The sequence below is a fragment of the Myotis yumanensis genome, unplaced genomic scaffold, assembly GCF_028538775.1.
Source record: "Myotis yumanensis isolate MYYU_CA2020_CCGP unplaced genomic scaffold, mMyoYum1.0.hap1 SCAF_19, whole genome shotgun sequence".
Taxonomy (NCBI): domain Eukaryota; kingdom Metazoa; phylum Chordata; class Mammalia; order Chiroptera; family Vespertilionidae; genus Myotis; species Myotis yumanensis.
Genome location: NW_027223770.1, coordinates 28,509,077 through 28,532,108, shown reverse-complemented (window position 1 = coordinate 28,532,108; position 23,032 = coordinate 28,509,077). Strand labels below are relative to the sequence as shown.

General features: G+C 49.7%; 2 protein-coding genes and 1 pseudogene across 5 annotated transcripts in view; all 3 read left to right on the top strand.

The window, feature by feature from the left end:
- Positions 1-1,689, top strand: part of GOLGA3 (golgin A3) — a 29,058-nt gene extending 27,369 nt beyond the window's left edge. For all 4 annotated transcript variants that reach the window (XM_070399944.1, XM_070399942.1, XM_070399943.1 and 1 more), the window contains 2 exons: positions 254-417; positions 961-1,689. In XM_070399944.1, the coding sequence (XP_070256045.1) occupies positions 254-417; positions 961-1,168 (372 nt within the window). In that variant the 3' untranslated portion in view covers positions 1,169-1,689. The remainder of the gene's footprint in view (positions 1-253; positions 418-960) is intronic.
- A 3,687-nt stretch (positions 1,690-5,376) lies between these two features.
- On the top strand, positions 5,377-6,329 carry LOC138997697 (large ribosomal subunit protein eL36-like; annotated as a pseudogene).
- A 1,800-nt stretch (positions 6,330-8,129) lies between these two features.
- On the top strand, positions 8,130-22,657 carry ANKLE2 (ankyrin repeat and LEM domain containing 2). The gene is made up of 13 exons (XM_070400002.1): positions 8,130-8,355; positions 10,918-11,340; positions 13,147-13,353; positions 14,714-14,913; positions 14,993-15,181; positions 16,316-16,438; positions 18,284-18,350; positions 19,171-19,343; positions 19,419-19,525; positions 20,157-20,329; positions 20,700-21,348; positions 21,795-21,926; positions 22,339-22,657. Exons 1-13 carry the CDS (start codon positions 8,169-8,171, stop codon positions 22,559-22,561), a joined length of 2,853 nt encoding a protein of 950 aa, XP_070256103.1. The 5' UTR covers positions 8,130-8,168; the 3' UTR covers positions 22,562-22,657.
- The last annotated feature ends 375 nt before the right edge of the window (positions 22,658-23,032 follow it).

The window sequence follows — 23,032 nt, the reverse complement described above, 5'->3', positions numbered from 1 at the left end:
TTGTGGTGTCTCCTGGAAAAGCCCACGTGGGAGCTCGCGGTTAGGGCTCAGCTCTGTCCTGTGTCGGGACTGGGGTTGGCTCTCACCTGCAGTAGGAGGCTGTCTGCTAGGCCAGCATTTCCCGAATCCCTGAGGCTGCCTGCTCTGTGGGCACAGACAAGCCGATGTGCCTTCTCAGGGTCACGTGGGGCTGGGAGGCAGGTCAGGAAGCACCTGTGACAGCAGAGAGCTCACCGTGCACTTTTATGAACAGAGAAAGGAACGGAGAGGCGAGGCCAGCCCTTCCAGCCCCGTAACGCCGGTGAAGGTCCCCGACTGCCCCGTCCCGGCCTCACTGCTGGAGGAGCTGCTGAGGCCCCCGCCCGCCGTGAGCAAGGAGCCCCTGAGGAACCTCAACAGCTGTCTCCAGCAACTGAAGTATGGCGGGCTCTGTCTCATGTCGTTTAGTCTTTGAGTCACATGTTTCACTTGGCAGAGTGTTGCAACACTGAATGCCCACCCAGGGCTGAGCAGGTCTGTGTTAAGTGGGGTCACATTGTAAGGTGAGACTTGCCTGCAGCTAAATGGCTCTGAGAAACCCTAAGTCACCAGGACCTGAGCCTTTAAATCCCTCTTGCTTTTTGGAAGGCATGACCATGTGGGGGCATCTTTTCTGACCCTGTGAGGGAAGCTACGTGAGCCCCTCAACTCTGTCTTCCTCGTTGTCCCTGAGCAGAAGCCGTGTGTGCAGAGCCTTGCGGCCTATTGGCCTCTGTGTGGCGCTGAGAACAGCGTCCAGGGTCCCTGCAGTTCGGTGACCCGTCTGTGTAGCTGGTGCAAACAGGGAGGTTCTTTTGGTCCCTGAAGGCACCACATGTGTGAGCGAATGGCCATCCAGTTGAAGCTTGTCAGGCTCATGTCCATCTTGGGGAAGCGATGGCATCCGACTAGCCTTCCTACCTTTGCCTCTTGTGTCCCCAGGCAGGAGATGGACAGCCTGCAGCGCCAGATGGAGGCACACGCCGTCACCGTGCACGAGTCACTGTCCTCATGGACTCAGGGGGACCCTGCTTCCCTGGGTGACCAGGCCCCCCCTGGAGGAGACACCGAGCCACCCGGTCCCAGCAGCACCTCCAGAGAGCAGCTGGGAACAGCCTCTGCCGAGCACGCCCATGCTGAGTGTGTGTGATTGTCCCTCACAAGGGACCTTAAGTTCTGCGTTTGCTTTGCAAGGAGTGAAATAACAGGGGAGCCACCTGCAGGTCACAACCAGCTTCCCCAGAAGTGACCAAACCTTCAAACCCTAGTGAGCTCTCAGTGACAGTGTTAGAAGGTGTCTGGGGCCATTTGCAGGAGGCGAACCCTCACCATGATATAGACGCTGCTCTGTGGCCACCGGTCCTGGGGAACCTGGTCGTGGGCCCACTTCCTCACTTCACCTCCCCGCGGAAGTGAAATTTTGCACCTTTGGTTTTTATTTTATTTTCACAGCCATCCCACCATAGGATGTGTATGTAAATACTGAGAATCGTAACCTAATCTTTAAAAAGTATGTCCCGTATTATTTAAAAATGACCTGAATTATCTGCTTTTCGATTGCCTTTTGAAAATCTGCTGTCAGGAAATAATGTACATGTAGGATTAAGGGATGTCAGTAAGAAAATTATATTTTAAGAAATATAATTATTTTATTTACCTCCTAAAACCAAATATTCTTAGAGCATTCTTTCTTGTTTTTGTTTCACTTTATTTTTTAGTGTCTTTTCCTTGTCTAAGTGCACGATGCCCAGCTGTCCAACCGCCCTGCTTGTCCTCACCACCCCCAAGCAACATGGCTTGTCCAGGCCGCACCTTCTGTGCCCAAGTGGCAGTGTCCACCAGGACCTGCGATGGTCGGAGACACGCTGGGCTCAGTGGTGATGGCTGTCAGGTCTGAGGTGCTGTAATGACCAGGCACCCAGAGTGTGTGAGGTTCACCTGTACATGTCCCACCTGAAGTCCTTACACCCAGCAGAAACGGACGGACTGTGGGACTTGAGGGTTATAAGTTTGTCCCCAAGTTTGCTAAGAAAATCTAAAATAATAATTATTGTAATAAGTCAGAGCGAGGTGGCTGCATGTGCACCCTGTGCGGATCTGCTGCTCTGAGGGTGGGGTGACATGTCCAGATCCGACATCATGCCAGCCTGTGTGCTGTGTCTTGTGTCTTGTTTGTGGAGAAAACAATATATATTTTTATTGGTTTGAGAGAGGAAGGAAGAGGGAGAGAGAGAAACATCAGTAATGAGAGAGAATCATTGATCGGCTGCCTCCCACGCACCCCCTATTGGGGATCAAGCCAAAATCCAGGCATGTGCCCTAACTGGGAATCAAACCTTGACCTCCTGGTTCGTAGGTTGACACTCAAACACTGAGTCACACCGGCCTAGAGAAAACAGTGGTATTTTTAAGCTGTCTGTGTTCTCTTAGAATGTGCTGTCATAAGGTTCGTTGATAAAGTAGCGTTAACCACAAAGACGTTTAGAGTTTAAAGAAGGGTCCCTAGTAAGTATTGGGACTTCTAAATACATCTCTCATTTGTACAGGGTCAATCTTGAAACAATACTTGAAAACTCATTATAAATGTATCCTACTTTTCATAATAAGTTGGAAAGCATTTTTGACAAAATTGTTTTTGTGCCATTGGAAGAGAAACGTGGTAATTTATGTTCTTAGTTACTTTGGCTGCATTATTCTGGTTTTAATTTTAAAACCAAGACATGGCACCCAGCCCTGTGCCTCAGTGGCTCTCAGACTCCCCAGGGAAGACCTGCCACTGCCTCCGTGTCCTTCTCTCGGGAAAAGCTCGCCCTGAACGCACCCGTCGAGGGGAGGCTGTCTCTGTCCTTGCCGCCTTCCTTCTCCTGTGCCACCACCATCCTCGGTGCCCATTCTTCAGCTCAGCCAGCACCTGGCCGGCTTTGGTCCTGGCTTCGGGCGTGGCTCTTGCTTGCTTATCTCCACCGGATTGACTGCTTCCTCCCAAGATGGGATGTGTTCCTCTGTTCTGGGCAGAAGTGGAATTGGGAATTTACTCATGAGAAACAGCAGTCAAGTCCGGAGTCCGTATAACCCAGATTCGCCATCGCAGGTGTGTGTCTCTTCATCCTGTGTGACGAACGCCGTCCTGTCCTCACTCGGGAAGTTGGCTCGGGCACCTGATGTCCTTACTTGCTTTTCTTACATTTCAAAAATCTATTGCAATGTCATTATCATTGATTTCTCCACAATGCACACCAGGTGGATGCCACAGATCTGAGAGGCTTTGTTCTACAGGGTGGGTAAAAGCATGGAAGACATTTCATATGGAAAAATAATACGATAATAATACAGGAATGAACTTCTGTGCACTCACAGCTGTAAACCTACTTTTGCCCCACTCTGTTTGGAGGGATCAGAGGCGTTTGGTTCGGGTGTGAAACAGGCTCTTGTCCGGGGTCCAGGGCGCAGCATCCACTGGGCAGTCGGCCTGCGGCCAGGGCGTGAGGAAGTCTCCTCGAGCCCCTTGCAGCTTAGGCCTCCCTTGGGGTTACTGCAGGTCACCGTGACAACATTTCTACTTCATGCGTATCTTTCTTAACAAAAGTTCAATGTGGTGTGTGAAGATTCTGGGGTGAGGGACCAGCGTGACCCCCCCCCTTCAGGGACCCACACGACGTGGACAGGCCTGTGGCGTGTGAGACACTCAGCCTTATTCACGCAATGACCACGTCCCGGGCGCGTCCCATGGTGGTGGTCTCAGGTTATAAGAGTCTTCGGGGGGATGTTTTAGAGGGTCTGTGACACTCAGTTTTAAGTTATTCATTTCTATTAAAAATTTCCTCATAAAAGGGAGTCCTCAAGTTGGGGCTGTTCAGGGGAAAGATGTCATCGTGCACCACAAATTGCAACTTTAAAAGCATGTTGATTTTTTATAAATTTAAGCGTGCTTGGGAATTCCTTAAATTTTGTGCAATAAACTATTTTTTGTTACATATTTTCATATCTCATTGGTGGGTGGGGTTCCACATTTTAGGAGTAACACTTACATTGTTACTCTGTTGAAATATTTGTCTCCAAAGAATTTTACTGTTTTGCCAAAGTTTCAGACAGGCTGTGAAATCCAGCGTCGCGTGGTGGCTCGAGTTGCCTGTATCGTTGCCTCTCAGTCTCCACATCACCTGCTGCCACATACAAGTTAGTCTCAAGAGGGGAGTTGACAGGAACGGGGGGGGGGGGGGGTGTTGAGGGAGGGCGAACAAAGGGTGTTGGCCGTTTGAGCTGCAGAGGGTCCACACATATACCCTCTTCTGAGGTGTTGGCCAGCCCTCTGCCCTGCTGACGCTTCTGATGATAGCAGGACCGTAAGTCTGACTGTTTTTTTCTTTTCTTTTTTGTGTTAATCCTCACACAAGGATATTTTTCCATTGATTTTTAAGGAGAGTGGAAGGGAGAAGGAAAGACAGAAACATTGATGTGAGAGAAACATAAAATATTTTTTTAACTTCAGAAATACTTATAATTTCCCTTATTGTAGTTCTCCCACAACCACTTCTGGCAATTTCATATACATATTCATAAAGTAATTGTGACAACCTTCAGGAGTAATAGTCACTACAGAATGATTAATAGCATCTGTTAAACGTTCATGGTTTGAAGGGTCTGTCAAAATATATCTCAGGTAGAACTTAACTTTTGAAAAAACTTCTTCAGTGGGATTCATCATGGAAAATATGGGGCAGGAATAGTAAGGTATGCCTCGTCTGACCAACAAGATCACATACTTCCTGGGTTTTGTGGAAGCTTACATTGTCCAAAACCAACCACATCCTCCAAATTATCTTCATCCAGTTTCTGCAGTAACCTGCAGAGAAAGTTGTAAACAAAATATTTGAAGTAACAGGAATGTGCAATCACTTCGTGCCACACCATTCCCTGAATGCTGATGGCTGCAATTAGGGAACATTTCGTCCTCTAATCCTTGGCATGGTCACATGGGCTGATGTATTAACTTTTGATGACGCCTTTGTTCCCCGAAGATGGCATTTAAACTCGATTCATCAATGAATATGATTTTTTTTGTCTTGGTTCAGGGATGTTTCAAGAAAAATTTAACACGTACACTCTGTGCCTCTCCATTGTTTGAGTTTCAAGGAATCAGCTTGAAAAGATGCACACTTTAATGTGATCCTTCATTGTTTCAGCACATTCTCAATAGAACTTGTGCTTAGTTCTACGTATTCATATCGGAGAATCTTCTCATGAATTCCTTTTAAAGTTACAAATGGATTTTCTTCAATTACTTGGTAGATTTTGTTTTATTATTGAGGCGTTTCACTTGCTACTTCTCTTACCTCCATTTTTTTCTATCATCACACAACCATTCTTACGCCAGTAAATAACTGACTTTGCCGTATTGTTATTTTTAAATATATTTTTATTGATTTCAGAGAGGCAGGAGAGGGAGAGACACAAAATCAATGATGGCTCTTCCGCCGCGGCAGCCTTTGAGGAGCAGCAGCCATGGCTCTGCGCTACCCCATGGCCGTGGGCCTCAACAAGGGCCACAAGGTGACCAAGAACGTGAGTAGGCCAAGGCACAGCCACCGCCGCAGGCGCCTCACCAAGCACACCGAGTTCTGGGGACATGATCCGAGAGGTGTGTGGCTTTGCCCCCTATGAGTGGCGTGCCATGGAGCTGCTCAAGGTCTCTAAGGACAAGAGGGCCCTGAAATTCATCAAGAAAAGGGTGGGGACACACATTCTCGCCAAGAGGAAGAGAGAGGAGCTGAGCAATGTCCTTGCAGCCATGAGGAAGGCAGCAGCCAAGGACTGAGCCCCAGCCCCTCCCTGTCTGTAATAAAACCTGTTCAGAAAAAAAGGAAAAAGAAAAAGAAAATCAATGACGAAAGAAATGCATCCATCAGCTGCCTCATACACGCCCCCCACTGGGAATCAAGCCCGCAACCTGGGCATGTGCCCTTGACCAGAATCAAACCCGGGACCCTTCAGTCCATAGGCCGATGCTCTATCCAATGAGCCAAACCGGCTAGTGCATGCCGTATTGTTTTTAATACCGGTGACCGCAGCTGATTCATTTACCATTCCACCACCTTTGGGACATTTTATAAAAACCTTCTCTTTATCGTGGCTGGCACGACCACATGTCAGTGGATTATTACGTCGGGCAACGGGGCTTCTTGATCTGGATTCCTCAATTCCCGATGATGTGTTTTGCATTCCTCAGCATACACGTGTTGGCAATGAGCTTCCAGAGCTTGACTGTGTTTGATGTTGTGTCCATTTTCAGGGTCTGAAGAAAATATTCAGGATTGATGTAAAAATACCTTGATGGAATCACAAAGTTGGGTTGGGAGAAAAATGAAAACATGTTGATACGATGCACTATCTTTTTCCTATCTAGGGAGAGGAAGCCGGATGTTGCTACGTGACGTCATTACCCGGCGCCCACAGCCACTGTTTTGGGCTGGGCTGGACTGGGCTGTGGACGGCATTTTGCTCCACGGGGTCTCGGCAGTGTGGGCTGTCGCTTCAGGGTGGTGGCGGGGCCTGTGTCCCACTTTCTGGAAGCCTAGTGTTGCTTTGTGGGCGCCAGGTCCGAGGTGCCATTTCTCTGTAATTGGCCAGTGTGCGCCACAGCAGCTCCTGCATTGAGTGTCTGCCCCCTGATGGTCAGTACGCATCATAACGACCGGTTGAACGTCGAAAACTTAGCATATTAGCCTTTTATATATATAGATTCTTTATTGTTGTAAGTTTTCCATATGTCTCCTTTTTCTCCCATTGGCCTCTCACCATCTGCTCCTGCCCCCCAGCTCCTGCCCCCCCGCATTGTCTGTGTCCATTGGTCATGCTCATATGCATAGATACAAGTCCTTTGGTTGATCCCTCATTCTGCCCGCCCCCCACCCCTTTTCTGAGGTTTAAAGGTCTGTTCCATGCTCTATGCCTCTGGATCTATTTTTGTTCATCAGTTTATGCTGTTCATTATATTCTGCAAATGAGTGCGATCATGTGATATTTATCTTTCTCAGATTGGCTTATTTCACTTCCCATAATGCTCTTCAGGTCCATCCATGCTGTTGCAAATGGTAAAAGTTCTTTTTTTTACAGCAGCGTAGTGTTCCATTGTGTCGATGCATCAGTTTTTTAATCCACTCACCTGCTGATGGGCACTGAGGCTGTTTCCAAATCTTAGCTATGGTGAATTGTGCTGCTACGAACATAGGGGTGCATATGTCCTTTCTGATTGGTGTTTCTGTATTATTATTATTATTATTATTATTATTTAATCATAAGTGTCATTTCTTCCTCAGGGTTTCTTTCTGCATTTGAATTACTGTCTAGCCCTGGCTGGTTTGCCTCAGTGGATAGAGCACCACAGACTGAAAGGCCCCAGGTTCGATTCCGGTCAAGAGCACAGGCCTGGGTTGCAGGCTCGATCCCCAGATGGGGGCGTGCAGGAGGCAGCCGGTCCATGATTCTCTCTCATCGTTGCTGTTTCTATCTCTCTCTCCCTCTCCCTTCCTCTCCAAAATCAATAAAAAAATATTTTAACTCTAGGCAGCTCTCCCGCTTCCAGAGGGAACCGCGGCGCCCCACGCGAGGAGGCGCATGGACTCGGGCCTAGACGAGGGTCGGCCCGAAGAGCCGGTTGCATGGTACCAGGAAAAGCTCTCGCTAGGACGCGAGCAGCGAGGTCTCTGTCTCCTTCCGCTCCCAGAAGCAGCCGAAGTGGCCAAAAACGGCCAGAAACGCCGCCGTCCAGAGGCGTGTAGGCCGGGTCGTTCCCTTGGAAACCGGAGCCGCCCGGGACACGCCCCCCGCCGGGGACACGCCCCTGCCCCGGGACACCGCCCCAGGCCCCCGCCCGCTTCAGTTCCCTGCGCCTCGGGCTGCCCGCGCTACTGCCTGACGCCACGCTCGGCCTCCTCACACCGTCAGAGGTCGAGGCCGCGGCCACGCTCCCTCGCTGCGTTACCGGACGCAGGTTCGAGGGCCCCGGCCCACGCGTGTAGCCCCGGCACCGCGCCGGCAAGACCCGTGAATCGCTCCGTCAGGCATTGTCACGGGCGGCCCTAGACGCGGGGTCCTTAGGGGCGCGGGTCTTCTCAGCAGCGACGGCGGCAGCGGCCGGGAGGGCGGTGGCGATGTTGTGGCCCCGGCTGGTGGCCGCCGACTGGGCAGCGCTGGCCTGGGAGCTGCTGGGCGCCTCGGTGCTGCTGCTCGCGGTGCGCTGGCTGGTGCGGCGGCTGGAGAAGCGGCCGCGGGGCCAGGGCCGAAGCGAGCTCCCTGCCCCGCCGTCCCGCGCGGCCGTGGAGCCTGACTCGGACCCGGGTAAGGCCCCTCCGCTCCCCTCGGCCTGGGCGCACCCCCGCCTGAGGCTGCTGTTCCGGTGAAAAGCCGGGAGTAACACTCCGGGGCCCTTCACGTGCAGACGGCGCTGAGGCCGGGCTGTCCGTCTGTCCGTCCGTCCGTCTGTCCGAGCCTGGGTGACTGGCTGGCAGCGCGTCAGTGTTTCGCGCCGCCTGCGCCCTTCCTGGCTCGCGCATCCGCACGGCTCCCGGCCAGCCGCCCCCTTGGCTCGCCCGTTGGGTGTCTCCGGGCTCCGATGGGAAGGCCAAGTGTCTAAGTGGAAAGCGACATGGACGTCCCCTGGGAACCTCGGGCTGCCGGGCTCCGTGGGGGTGACCCCGGGTCGGGGCGCCGGGTCGGGTCCGCGTTGCTGGTGGTCCCACCTGCGCTCCTTCCCGTGAACGAAGCTGAGGTCCGTCCAGTTACGCGGTCAACCCGGCCCGGGAACTCGGGGCCGCACAGGCCCCAGACTACACACCACCCGGAGACAGGCCGTGTGGGGCTGGAGTTACAGTGTCTTTTTAAAAAATATATACTTTATTGATTTTTCACAGAGCGGAAGGAGAGGGGTAGAGAGTTAGAAACATCGATGAGAGAGGAACATGGATCAGCTGCCTCCTGCACACTCCGCACTGGGGATGAGCCCGAAACCAAGGCACATGCCCTTGGCCGGAATCGAACCCGGGACCCTTCAGTCCGCAGGCCGGCGCTCCATCCACTGAGCAAACCGGTCAGGGCTACAGTGTCTTTTTGCATTGAAGTTTTTTAAGTTTTTAGCTTTCCATTTTGGAGTCAACGTACAGAGCATCCGAATGGGTGCTCCCCCCGGTGGAATCCCGTGCTCAGCCGGCCTCCCCCTTCCAGTTCTTTGGCAGCTTTGGGGGGGGGGGGGCGGGGGAGGGGGGCTGGCTGTGCAATACAGTGCTTGTTTATAAGACGAATTCTCCTCTGCAAATAAGTCACAGCCATTTTCGAAATCTTGGGGTTGGGTGGGGGGAGGCGGCATCCTAAAAAGTTTTTTGAAAAGAAGTGCACAAAAGAAGATAGGGTAATAGGATGAACCCTTTACCAGCCTCCAGCTACAGCGGGTATTGATGTCTGAGTCCTGCTGATGACTCCCAACCTCTTTTTCCTTCTAAATCTCAGACGTGGAAACTGACGATGTTTCCGATGCTCAGTGCCTACATCTCCACTGGGTCTGCGTCCAATATTCTCTGCCTCGGGCGGGTAGACTCACTTCCTGGGCACTTGGACTGGAAACTAGGCATTTTCCCAGGCCACCTACAGCCCCTCAAGACCCTCGCAGGGCATCTAATCCGTCCATCATTCGACCTGCTGTAGCCTGAGCCCTTGGCTCCAGCCCCATTAGTCACAGTGGTCAGTTCCCTGACATTTTCACCTTCTCCCTGATTCTAGCTGTGCTCCATAGAGTATCTGCTAGTTCTTCAAATACTACATGGATTAAAGCTCCAGCTCAGATCTGTTTGTTTGGTAGCTGTGTAACTTGAAGTTCCTCAGCTTCTGTGTTTTGGGTTTTCCATCTGTAAAGTGGGGGTGATCAGTGGTGATACCCACCAGACGGAGTTATTACCATTAAATAACTTTGAGTATGTAGAGTGCTCAAAACAGCACCAAGCACATGGGAAGGCTCACAAAAAATTAAACATGAGCTACTTGTTAGTGTCAGCAGGACGACTGCCCGAGCTATCTGTGTCTCCTCTGTTGTAAGTCTTTGCATAATTCCTATCACTTACAGAATAAAGTGCAAGTCTGTCTGTAGGACAAATTTCTGGAGTTGGAGCTTTGATGGATACTGTCCACTCGCCTTCCTTGTTATGGTTCCAAATTGCACTCCAACTGGCAGCCAATGAGTGCCAGCTTCCCCCCCGGATACCCACTGGATGTCAGTGTGGTCACGTGTAATTGTCATGGTGATAAGACTCTTATCCAAATGACTGGATACTGGGTATCTTACCTTTGTTTATATTGAGATAGATTTGGAAACCAAAAACTTAATGAAAACTCTCAGAGGGAGTTCATAGACTCCAGAGTGTGGAGAAACTGCATCGAAATGAAACTGAAGCCAGCTTTTTTTTGCCACTATTTTTTTATTGATTTGACATAGAGAAGAAATGATTGATTTGTTGTTCCACTTACTTATGCATTCAATGATTGATTTTTTAAAAAAAAATATTTTTATTGATTTCAGAGAGGAAGGAAGGGAGAGAGAGATAGAAGCATCAATGATGAGAAGAATCATGGATTGGCTGCCTCCTGCATTCCCCCCACTGGGTATCGAGCCCGCAACCCAGGCATATGCCCTCAACTGGAATGGAACCCAGGACCGTATAGTCCGTAGGCTGACGCTCTATCCACTGAGCCAGACTGGTTAGGGCCAATGGTTGATTCTTGTATGTGCCCTGACCAGGGATGGAGCCCAAAACCTTGTCATATCTGGACGATGCTCTGCCTGGCCAGGGCACCACTTTTTAAAGAAAAGATTTGCTTAAACCATTGAATTGATTTGTGTTGTTTTGGGCCTAGGTGCAATGACAATGGATACCGTCTTAGCGCGACTAAAACTCCTGAATCCAGATGAGCTCAGAGAAGAAATTGTCAAAGCCGGATTGAAATGTGGACCCATTACTGCAACCACAAGGTTCATTTTTGAGAAAAAACTGGCTCAGTCTTTATTAGAGCACAGAAGAACCCTGCCTTCACACCCTCCCTACCAGGCCACCGTGGGAAGCCCGGCAGAGCAGGTCAGCTTTTCTGAAGACACAGATTTTGGTTATGGAGTGGGCTTGAACCCTCCGGAGGAGGAGACCCTGAAGTCTGAGACCTGCTCCGTGGCCTTCAGTGCTGTGGCTGGGGTTGACGGCCCCCAGACCGTGGAGAGGGCCTCTACTGAGCCGCCTCTGTACTACGGGGTGTACCCGGCCTACGAGGACTCCCCAGCGAGAAACGGTAAAGTGACAAGCGTGACGTTCCTTCCCTAGGGAGGGGGTGCCTGGACAGCAAGGAGAAGGTGATCTTAAAAATCCCAACAGCAGAGGAGAAGAAAGAGTCATCTAGTCACCATAATCGTTACCCCAAATTAACCACTGTTGGCATTTTTGTATAGGGCTCTCCTTGAAATTTATTTTGATCTATATATGAATTTTTAAAAACCAAGAAAAATATTTATTAGCTGGCTACTATTAATTAATCACCCTTTTTTCTTTTTTAAAAAAATATTTTTTTATTGATTTCAGAGAGGAAGGGAAAGGAAGAGAGAGAGAGAAATATCAATGATGAGAGGGAATCATTGATTGGCTGCCTCCTGCACGCCCTCCCACTGGAGACCGAGCCCACAACCCAGGCATCTACCCTTGACCAGAATCAAACCTGGGACCCTTGATTCTGCAGGTTGACGCTCTATCCACTGAGCCAAACCAGCCAGGGCCTTTTTTAATTTTTTCAACGTAACCTGATCATCTGTTATGTTAATGAATGCAAATGGGCAATAAATAATTTTCTTTTTTTTTTTTAATAAATAATTTTCAACATCAAAAAATTGCTGTTTGAAACAACTAAAATAGTATTGGGAAGAATTAATGAGAACTTGTTGATTAGGATATAATGTATATGTTATATATATAGTACATAAAGAAAATGTGAAATTTCTTCCTCCTCCCCACTAAAATCCTATTCACTTAATAACTGCTTTTGTTTATATAGGTGTATATAAATGTAAATTGTTTTATTTTAGTTAAAAAATGGTTAAGTAGCTCTGGCCAGTGTGGCTCACTTGGTTGAGCATCATCCCAAGCACCCAGAGGTTGCTGGTTCGATTCCCTGTCAGAGCTCATGCCCAGGTTTCTGCTCAATCCCCAATAGGGGGCATGCAGGAGGCAGTTGATGGGTATTTCTCTCTCTTTCTCTCCCTTCCTCTTTCTCTAAAATCAATAAAAAAATATATTTTTTAATGGGTAAGTAAAACTGTCAGGTCAAAGGGATGCATTCTTAAACTTTGAAAGCTGCTGCCCTCCCAAAGATGGTACCATTCACAGTGTATGCGAGAGTTGCTTTCCAGTCTCTACAGTACAATATTGAACTCACACTTTTTTCTAAAAAGGGAAAACAGGTATCTGTTCAGTCAATCATTCTGTATATTAATGAATGACTTGCATGAGAGAAAGTTTTGTTTTGTTCTAGGTCGATTATCTTTTTTATATGGTTATAGTCTATTTGTATTTATTTGATGAATTCCTCGTCATACTTCTTGACCATTTTTATTGAGCAATGGGCATTAATTTGTACTATATGTATTTATGAGAATCTCATACAGAACTAGGTTGTGATAGTTCCCCTGCAAAGCATTAATATTTTTATATAGTCAGAACTTTCTTTTCCTTTATGTATTCTAGACATACTTAAAAAGGCATTGCCTGACCAAAATTATTTCTAAAATTCTACACTGTTTTGCTGATATGTTCATAGTTTAACCCGTGTATTTCATTTCTTAATATTGAGTATATCCTTAGGTAGAAAATTATATACATGTATAAAATATCATGTTATTTATATCAACACACACAGATAATCAAGCTTATTGTGCTCTTTCTGCTAGCTAAGTCCCTTTTTCTTCAGCATTAAGAGTATGAAACATTAAATAAGAGAAAAGTCAGGCAGCTGGGTAACAACTGTTTACTGTTAACTCAGGGCCTTCGGGTGTGACTACGTGACAGTGGCTCCAGTTACTCTCTGTTTTCCGTCTGTTACTTTTCCCAGAAAGGATTCATGTTTATGAAGATAAGAAGGAAGCATTGCAAGCCGTCAAGATGATCAAAGGATCCCGATTTAAAGCTTTTTCAAGCAGAGAAGATGCTGAGAAATTTGCTAGAGGAATTTATTGTTATTTTCCTTCTCCAAGCAAAACTTCTTCACTACTTTCTCCTGTGAAAATAGCATCACTCTCTAGCAATGGTGGGTTAAAAGGTAAATTATATAGCAGTTCACAACTTGGTATTACTATCAAATTTGCCCGCAAGTATTTTGTGCTCTTTCCGTGTATACAGGAATTAGTGTTCTCTGCCTTTGAGAGAAGTCCAGTTTGCCAGGAAGTGAAAGCCCAGGCCATGGAGCAGCTGGAAGGGAATGGGCTGGGCTGGGGGGACCGGGGACCATGCAGGTAGAGTTGAGGGGGAGCTGAGTGGGCCAGGCCACTACTCTCGGCCCCGACGCTGACGAGCTGTGGGAGAAGCAGTGAAAGGATCACCATCAACCTTTCGTCCCGTTCCCTCTGTCTTCCTCTCTCCCTGTTGCCGATCAGACTCAGGACCATTATTTTTATGCCAAGGCCAGTCTGTTGCTCACCTGAAGCTACACCTGCTCTCAGGGCTGAGGCACCAGCTTTGACCCAGACAGTCCATTCAGTCGGAAAGGTGACCACACCCCTCCTGGCTCAGAACCCAGCCTTGTGAAGGGGCCTTTGTCGTCAGCATTGTGCAAAGCCCTGGCCTCGGTCTTGTCCCTTCTTGGGGCTACAGTTGCCCTGCTTCCGAGGCTGGCTGGGGTCCAGAGGAAGGCCCTCTCCCTGCAGACGTGGGGCCGTCCGTCCGGAGTCCCGTCTGCTGCGTTTCCTCTGTTCCCTTGCTTGGCCTTAGACGGATGCTTCTTACAGGGAAACCAGAACGATTTCAAACAGGCTTTCCTCTGCCCATGTGTGACTTTGCCTCGAGAAGATCGCGTTCAGACTTCTTCAGGTGTCATTAACCGAGAGAAATCACTGTGGCTCGCTGCCTTCTGGGAGTGCGCCCCGTGCTTCCAGGTCTGGGGCAGTGCCATGGCCAGGTGTCCCAGTCCCCCCTCAGCTGCTGAGCTCGAGGCCCTTTCACAGGGCTTTCCCAGCTGGAGTCCAGGGGGGTTTGGCTCTATACTCACATGCAACTGCCCTGTGTTTGTGCCACTGCTGGAGGCTAGCACATTGGCTGTCTGCTGAGGACTGTCGTTGGGCCCTACCTGTCACTCCCAACTAGCTCACAGGCTTACCACCTCAGTGTAGCACATGGGGGTGCTGAGAAAATGTTCGTGAAATTAAATATATATTTTTTAATCATGTTTATTGGGAGATTACCTATTATAGGTTTTTTTCAACTAACTGGTTTCTGGGTTTTATTTAGCTGTTCTATCATTTCTTGTTGCTGTTATTGTTTGTGTTCTGTTTAATCACTTTAACCTTTAAGTTTATTAATTTCTTCTGTCTCTTTTTCTTTAGATTATTTTTAGTTCCTTTTCAAATCTGCATTAGTTGTATGTGTAATTTTTTCACATTAAATGTTCTTAAATTGTCTCTTAGCAACAGATGGCTTGTGCTTTTCTGAGTCAGAAACCATAAACAGAGAGCGAGCAAACAGCTATAAAAATCCCCGTACGCAGGACCTCACTTCTAAATTGCGAAAAGCTGTGGAGCAGGGAGACGAAGACACCTTTTCTGACCTTATCTGGAGTAATCCTCGGTATCTGATTGGTTCGGGGGACAACCCAACCATCGTGCAGGTAAGCCTGCATCCAGCATCCTTAGCTTCAAGACTCTGGGTGACAAACATGAAGCTCAAAATCTGTGGTTTTCCTTCAGGAGGGATGTAGGTACAATGTCATGCATGTTGCTGCCAGAGAGAATCAGGCTTCCATCTGCCAGCTGACTCTCGAGACGCTGGAGAACCCTGAGTTTATGCGGCTCATGTACCCAGATGACGCCCCGGACATGCTGCAGAACCGCATTTGTTACATCCTTGATCTGTACCTGAACACGCCCGACAAGGGGGTGAGTGTGGCGCCTTCTCTTTCTTCAGTGACGTTACAGCCAGTCTCAGTTACACCAAGACTCGTGTTTCTGGTTTTGAGTATTTGCCTAATCCCTGTACTTTGTCAGTGCATGTGGAGGGCCAGGAAGGAGACGTGCATTCATTGAGCTCCTGACGGTTGGAAAACAGCCGCATGTGCGCACACACACACGCACACACACACACACACACACACACACACCAGGGAGCTGTGACTGTCAGGCCCCTGGGCTGCAGGCAGCATGGGAGGTGCAGCTGCAGGGAGTTGAGAAGCATCGTGGACTCGGGTGGACCGTTGTTTGTGGCTTTAACTTTCTAATATTTTCTCTTTTTTTAATAAATTTTTTCTTTTTAAATTTTATTTTTTGATTACAGTTCACATTCAGTTATTTTGCATTAGTTTCACGTGTACAGTATAGTGGTTACTTAATCGTATACTCTACAACGTGGTCCCCTAATATTACTAATTTTTTTATTTTGCAATTACAGTCGACATATGATATTATATTAGTGTCAGGTGTACAACATAGTGACTAGACATATATGTAACTTACATAAAGGTGACCCCCTGATAAGTCTAGTGTCCGACACATACATGTTTATTACAGTATTACTGACTGTTTTCCCTGTGCTGTACTTTACATCCCCATGACTGTTTTTATAAAAGCAATTTGTACCTTCATCTTTTTCATCCAGCCCTCAAACTTGCCCTTGCATTTGGCAACCATAACTTTGTTTTTTGTACCTGAGTCTGTCTCTGTTTTTCTTGTTCGTTTATTTTGTTTTTTAGATTCCACATAAAAAGGAAATCATGGCATTTGTCATTCTCTGACTTATTTTACTCAACATAATATCCTCTGGATCAATCCATGTTGTTGCAAATGGCAAGATTTCATTTTTTTATGGCTGAGTAATAGGCATTGTACATGCCTGGGTTGTGGGCTCAATACCCAGTGTGGGGTGTGCAGGAGGCAGCCAATCAATAATTCTCTCTCATCATTGATGTTTATCTCTCTCTCTCTCCCTCTCTTGCCCTTCCTCTTTCTGTCATCATTTTAAAAACATATTTAAAAATTAAAAAAAAGAAATAACTGTTCTTTCTCTGCATCTCTCAGGGCAACGACACACCGTTGCATTTTGCTTGTAAGTTTGGGAATGCAGATGTGGTCAATGTGCTTTCTTCACACCCTTTGATTGCAAAATGCCCACGGAATAAATGTGGTAAAACACCTGAAAATGTAAGTACCTGGTAAAATGCTGTTACTGTATGGTGTCAGAAATGAAAATCTATAAACTTACAGTCTGTGATCACAGCCACTGTGAAGTCAGGAGTAACTCTGACTGTGAATGTGTGTGCTTCACAGGCACTCCTTAGAACCTGTCTGCTGAGGAATGAGCAGCCCCAGTGTGCTGATTTTATTTTACTCTCATATCAACTGCCCTTTGTACATACCTCAGTTGACCAGGGTCAGAGAACAGAAGAGGTGGTAGTGATGGTCGTGATGATGGTAGTGAGGGTGAGGGTGAGGGTGAGGGTGATGGTGATGATGGTGATGGTGATGATGGTGAGGGTGAGGGTGAGGGTGAGGGTGATGGTGATGGTGATGATGGTGAGGGTATGGTGATGGTGGTGGTGATGGTGATGATGGTGATGGTGATGGTGGTGGTGATGGTGATGATGGTGAGGGTATGGTGATGGTGGTGGTGATGGTGATGATGTGTTCAGCTCAGGGGGCACCAGGGGCTGTCCTAAGCCCCGCCTACACATTCCTGCCTGACCCTTACAAGCCTTACACAGCAGGCCTTGTCATGATCTAGACTCTGGCAATTGAGCACAATGTGCCTTAGAAAGGCCAGAGGTGTGTCTGTGCCTGTGAAGTGGAGAAGGAAGTGGACCTGACCGTGGGTTAGAGCTCTTAGCGGCCCTGGATCTGCCAGCCCTTTAGAAATAGAACCTGTCAGGTAGCGAACGCCTTCTTTGTAATTGCTGTGTCTACATAGCGCCCACTTTCTTTACAATATACATAAAAAGAATACAATTTAGACAATCATACAATTCAGAAATTAGCATGATTTTGCATATGTCTGATTCAACATTTTCTGTGCATTTAAGTGTGTGTATGTATGTGTGTGTGCGTGTATATATATACACACACATACATACACACACATTTTTTTAATGTTTTTTGAGAGAGTGGAAGGGAGAGGGATAGAAAGATAGAAACACTGATGAGAGAGAATCATTGTTTAGCTGCCTCCTGCACACCCCTTACTAGGGATCCAGCCCACAACTGGGGCATGTGCCTTGACTGGGAATTGAACTGGTGACCTGGTTTGTGGCAACCACTGAGCCACACCAGCGGGCATATTTTTTTCAATAGAAATTGCTGTTTTGTAACACATTTTAAAAGCATTTGGCATCGCTCACAATTAGTTACAGACTTATAAACATAGTTGCTCGAGTCCCAGGATACACTGCACAATTGTACTGTAGATGAATTCTCACAGGTTGGCAGGAGATGGTGATTCTGTGGTTCCTTCCTTATTTGAAGGTTATTGGGTGTTTTTTCTTCTAGCAAAAATGTTCTTGTCACTACAATTCTTCGAGGGCTGACAAAGTTCATTCCTGGAGTTGCAAAAAGCAAATATGTGTGTCCCATGCTACACAGGTGTCTGTGTCAACCCTGCCAACAGCAGACTCAGAGCATTGAAGGTTGTGAGCCTGGCTGTGTGCCTCTGCTCTGACTTGATAGCGTGCTCGACGGTTTCTTTTCCGTGCAGGGGATTAGCAGGTGTAGGGCAGCATGAGAAAGGAAATAAAAGTGACCCATACTCTGAGTTTCTCTACCTGTCTTGGCCCCTTAAGCTGTTACAAATGTTCTAGAATTAAGTGTGTACTGCTCAGCGCCCGGTTTTTGGTTGTGGGCTTTGTGCCTGAGATACTATTCTTATTCTTTGAGTATAAGATACTATTCTTATTTTGTTGACTTAGAAACTTGGTTTTATAAAGTTTTAATGATAAGAAAATGTGATAAATTGAGATTTAGAATGAACTTCACATAACTCTGTGTTTTTTTAAACAGGTTATTTGTGAAAGAAGCAAAAATAAATCTGTGGAACTGAAGGAACGAATTAGAGAATATCTAAAGGGTAAGGAGGGGCATCGGGCTGGAGTGTGAGGCCCGTTGTTGGGCAGGACCGGACAGCGTCCAGCCTGGCTGTGTGGGGAGTGAAGCCAGGGCTGCGGGGGAGCTCCACTTGGCAGCTCTCGTCATAGTTACTGTTTCCTGCACGCCCAGCTCGAGTTCCAGCTGTGTCTTGACATAACGCCTCCTTTGATGCCTGTTGTTCGTGGCCTCACCCCTCACCCTCTGCAGGCCACTCGTGTAGCAGGTGTGCCTGACCTTTCTCAGGTAGAAGCAGGTCGGAGAGGCGGTGCCTGAGCTCCCTGGCTGCTCAGTTGTTTGTCAAGGGCTCCCTATCGTCCGTGTCTGTGCCAGGCCCTGCCCCCCTTGGCCAGGCCGCCCCTCCCTTCGCTCCCGGGCAGCCCTCACTTCTGCGGCCTGACCGGCTCTGGGTCTCATCGCTCTGGGCCCAGAGTTGGATTGCCTGCTCAGCTTTTCAAGACGTGACCCGTAGGGAATTGGAAAGGGAGAAGCGAAATGTGCCTTCTTTTTAACACTTCTCTGCTGCCCACGTGGGCTGATCCTGTCCCCACAGTCCTGCCTCTCAGCCCTTCTCACCTGAGGTGAGGCGCTGTTTGCACTCTCCTTCCTCCCTTCTACGTCCCAGCAGAGGAGAGTGTGTGCTCCTTCCGTGGGACCGGCACAGGCTGGCCTCGGGCCAGGTCCTTCAGCTCCAGAGATGGGCAGCCTTTCGTCGGGGATAGCACGGCTTTGCGTGTGTGGCTTCTCACGCCCGGAGGTGAGGAGCCGTCTGAGCAGGTGGATCAGCCCTGGTGTCTTCCCAGGTCACTACTACGTGCCTCTCCTGAGGGCGGAGGACACGTCGTCCCCCGTGATCGGGGAGCTGTGGTCTCCAGACCAGATGGTGGAGACCGCTCACATCAGCCATGGTGGAGGCAGCCCCAGAGACCCCGCCCTGATCCTGAGAGCCTTCGCAGGGCCCATGAGTCCAGCCAAGGTGAGCTGCTGTGGAAGCTTCTAGCACGAGCGCCTCGCTGCCCCCCAGCACAGCTCACACGGTTTCTCCTCATAGGCGGAAGATTTTCGCAGGCTCTGGAAAACCCCGCCTCGGGAGAAAGCAGGCTTCTTCCACAGGGTCAGGAAGTCGGACCCAGAAAGAGGCATGGAGAGAGCGGGCAGGTAGGAAGGTCGCAGGAGGGACAGCCGCGTGGGGAAGTGCTTGTGCTGATGGGGGGAGCGGGGCATCTGCCGTGAGAGCCAGAGTTCCCAGGAAACCTCTTTCTGGAGCTCCGGTTCCTGGCCCACCTTGTACCTGCTGCAGCCCCTCCCCAGGGGACAGCCTGCTGCCTCTGTCTGGGGTGGTAGAGTTTGGAGTGAGGTGCCCTACAGTGAGTGCTTCCTTGGCAATGAGGGAGGAAATAGAACACAAGACTCAGGTGGCTAGAAACTAGAAGTCATAATCAGGGAGCCAAATTACAGTGTAATCAAATAAAGTGTCATTGAATTTTTTAAAAAGCATTAGAACTTTTTCACAAAAGCTGTGCCCAGTTTCAGGTGTATAGCTTGAACTTGGAAAGAACTTATAAATTGTATATGTCTGGCCAAAACCAGAATCCTATCCAACTTTTCGTCACTGTTTTATTAAATCTAAAGATTGGTCTGTTGTTGCTGTTTTGCCTTTTACCTCTAGGGTGTGCTGTGCAGGTGTGTTCTGGTTGTGGGGTTCTTCCTTAACTGGCTCTCTGCTGTGTGAGCAGCTCTGGGAGTCTTTTCTCTGTTGCACAGCTCTCACTGTGCTTTATTCCCACAGGCACCTGGCTCACGAGCTGGGGTACCCCTGGGTCGAGTACTGGGACTTTCTGGGCTGTTTTGCTGACCTGTCTTCCCAGGAGGGCCTGCAGAAGCTGGAGGAATACCTTGCACAGCAGGAAGTGGGCAGAAAGGCCCAACAAGACCTAGGAGAAAACGAGGCTTCTACCTTGGGTAAGGACTTGAGGGCACCCTGTGCTCACAGGACCTGGGCCCTGTCTTGTGGCCCCGACCAAGAGCACGTCCCTGCGGACGCGGGAGCGCCTGCGGCTCCTCTGCCCGTCAGGCTCTCAGTGCCCTGGGTTCCGCAGATCAGCCCGCCCCTCCCTGCGGCTGCTTTTGGCTTTGGCTTCCTTCTCATTTTCCTGGAGGCTGTTTGCTCGCCCTGCTTGTGCTTTCCCTGGAGCAGGTGGGTGGTTTGGTCTTGTGTCTGAGGAGGAGGCTTTGATGAGAGAGGGGTTGGTCGTGGGGTCTGTGCTGGGCCGAGTGCCTGTCGTGCGGCTCTGTTACCTGCACCTGAGGAGCCACTGTGTCTCCCTCACAGGCTGTCGTGGGAAGTGCAGCAATTCCATCTCTGTGCGGGCCTTTCTCGATGAAGACGGTGACATGAGCTTGGAAGAGATTAAGAATCGGCAGAACACAGCTCGAAACAACAGCCAGCCCACAGCCAGGGCTTCCAGAGACTCGGGCAGCGACATCCTTCCCTTGGAGCAGAGGACGAACCTTATAGAAGACGAGGCGCGGCCCTGCCCCCACAGCAGCAGGAATGGCTTCTGCAGCCCCCTGAGCGGTGGCCAGACCCAGCGTGGGAAGAGGACAGAGGCCGCGAGCGGGGAGGAAGCCCTCTCGTCACCTGTCTCTGGCTTGACTGTTGAGTTCGACAAGCTCAAATTGCAGAATCGAGGAAGTGGGTTTTCTGAGACAGCAAATCAAAGTGTGGAAACGAGAGATGAGAAGATCCTGACGTCAGGAACGGAAGTGATGGACAGTGACGTGGTCGAGCCTGCTGCTGCCGACAGACTCGGAAGCAACCAAGCAAGGACGGAAAGCGAGATGTCAGCGGGCATTGCAAACCTGTGCCTGGGTCCCCGCCGCCCCAGCCATGAGGCCCAGCACAGCTGCACCTCGGCGTCCTCGGAGCCCTTGGGGGTCGCCGCCAGGAAGGAGCCTGTCCGGAGGCTCTTCCTTCTGGGGTATGAGTGGGTGTGTTAGCATGTGGGTGGCTGTGGGACGGGTCTGAGCGCAGTGATGTGGAGTAAGGGGTGTGCGTGTGACACTGACTGATGCTCTGAAAGCTTTGCTCTGCCCGTAGCCTGGGTCTCAGGCTGGTGGGAACCCGTCCTTTGTAGCTCATCCTTGTGCTGCTGTCCTTCCTGGGGAAACGGTTGCCCCCAGAATGACTGGAACGTCCTAAGACTATAGCTTGTTGTAGGAAGAAAGGCCTTCTGAGGTCAGTCTACGCCGCCCAGGTGGCCTGTCCAGGTTGATGGTTCTCAGAAGTGGAAATAGGACTGCATTTTCACAGCGGGTCTTGGGGCGGTGGGGCCCAGCGCCTACACGGGGCTGGGTTCCTGAGTTCGGGCAGGGGTGTGAAGTCTGTCTTAGTCACACACGTTCTCTTCTCTCTGACGCCGTGCAGGGAGGAGCCGTCCAAACTGGATCGCGACGTCTTGGCAGCTCTGGAGGGTGCAGACCTGGACCCTCAGCGGCACCCTGCCGTGCACAGGTGGAGGAGCGCTGTCCTGGGCTACCCACCCTCCGACAGGCAGAGGTACCATGGGCCCGGGGGTTGCTCGTACTAGCGTCCAGTGCGACTGATTCTGACCCACGTGCACCTTGTGGTTCCCCAGGACACTGCCACGCTAGTGTGTAGCTCCCCATGTGCGGCCGTGGCTGGGGCACCATGGGAGGGAGGTCTGTAGAGGGTGCGAGAACAGAAGGGTGCTGCTGCCAGGGAGGCTGCAGGGAGGGTGCCCGGGGTTCCTGGTCATGGTCATGTGGGATTCACGTGGACAGTCACATGAGCTGTTAGTCTCAGGGCCAGTGTTCCGAGGTTCTAAGGGCCTCTGGTTGGAGCCACAGTGGAGCCTCGGCTCAGGAGCAGGAGCCCAGGTCCTGTTGTAGCCTCCACTCTCCCCACACCCCCACCGTCCGTGCTGACAGGCCTTTCTTGGTTTCCTCAGTTGGCCGAGCCCCTCGATAAAAGGGAAGTTGACATCTCAGCTGCCGGATCTCGATTGCCTGACTAGCTGCAGCCCAGGGAGAAGTGGTCCCACAGGGGGCAGCCCCAGGAAGCCTGGCTCTGTCCCCCACTCCCCCAGTTTGGGCAGCCCGGGGCGCTACAGCCCTGCCAACGGGGGCCACCTCCGCAGGATGGTGCGCCTGGCCCAGCACGCAGCCTTGTAGGCTGTGCGTGTGCTGGGCTCTCGCTTCATTAACGAAGGGTAATGTGTGTGTTGCTAAAATTCACAGAAAAAGGATATATTCTGATTCATTTATTAATCCTCATTTTGAGAGTAAGAATTTTAGAAAATGCAAATGTTTCATGTAAAATGTAGATTTCTGGCATTTTGAGAGAAGTTGATGAAAGCGAACGCGAATACCAGTTTTCTGAAAACTGAACATGGTCATGATGCAGACCGCAGTTACATCCTGGTGCGCGTGGGACGGGAGCTCGCTGCTTGCATTCCCACGAATCCCAGTGGGTGCCGGAGGCGGTGATGGCCATGCAGGGCCAGCCCCTGCCACAGCCATGCTCACTTCAACTCCGTTCTGAAAACGAAGGTGAATTTTGTTCACCTTCCTTTTCAGGGAGGGTTTTTCACTTTTGGGTTCTCCTTGGTTAGATGAATTTAAAGCTGTTCTTTCTCTTGGGCA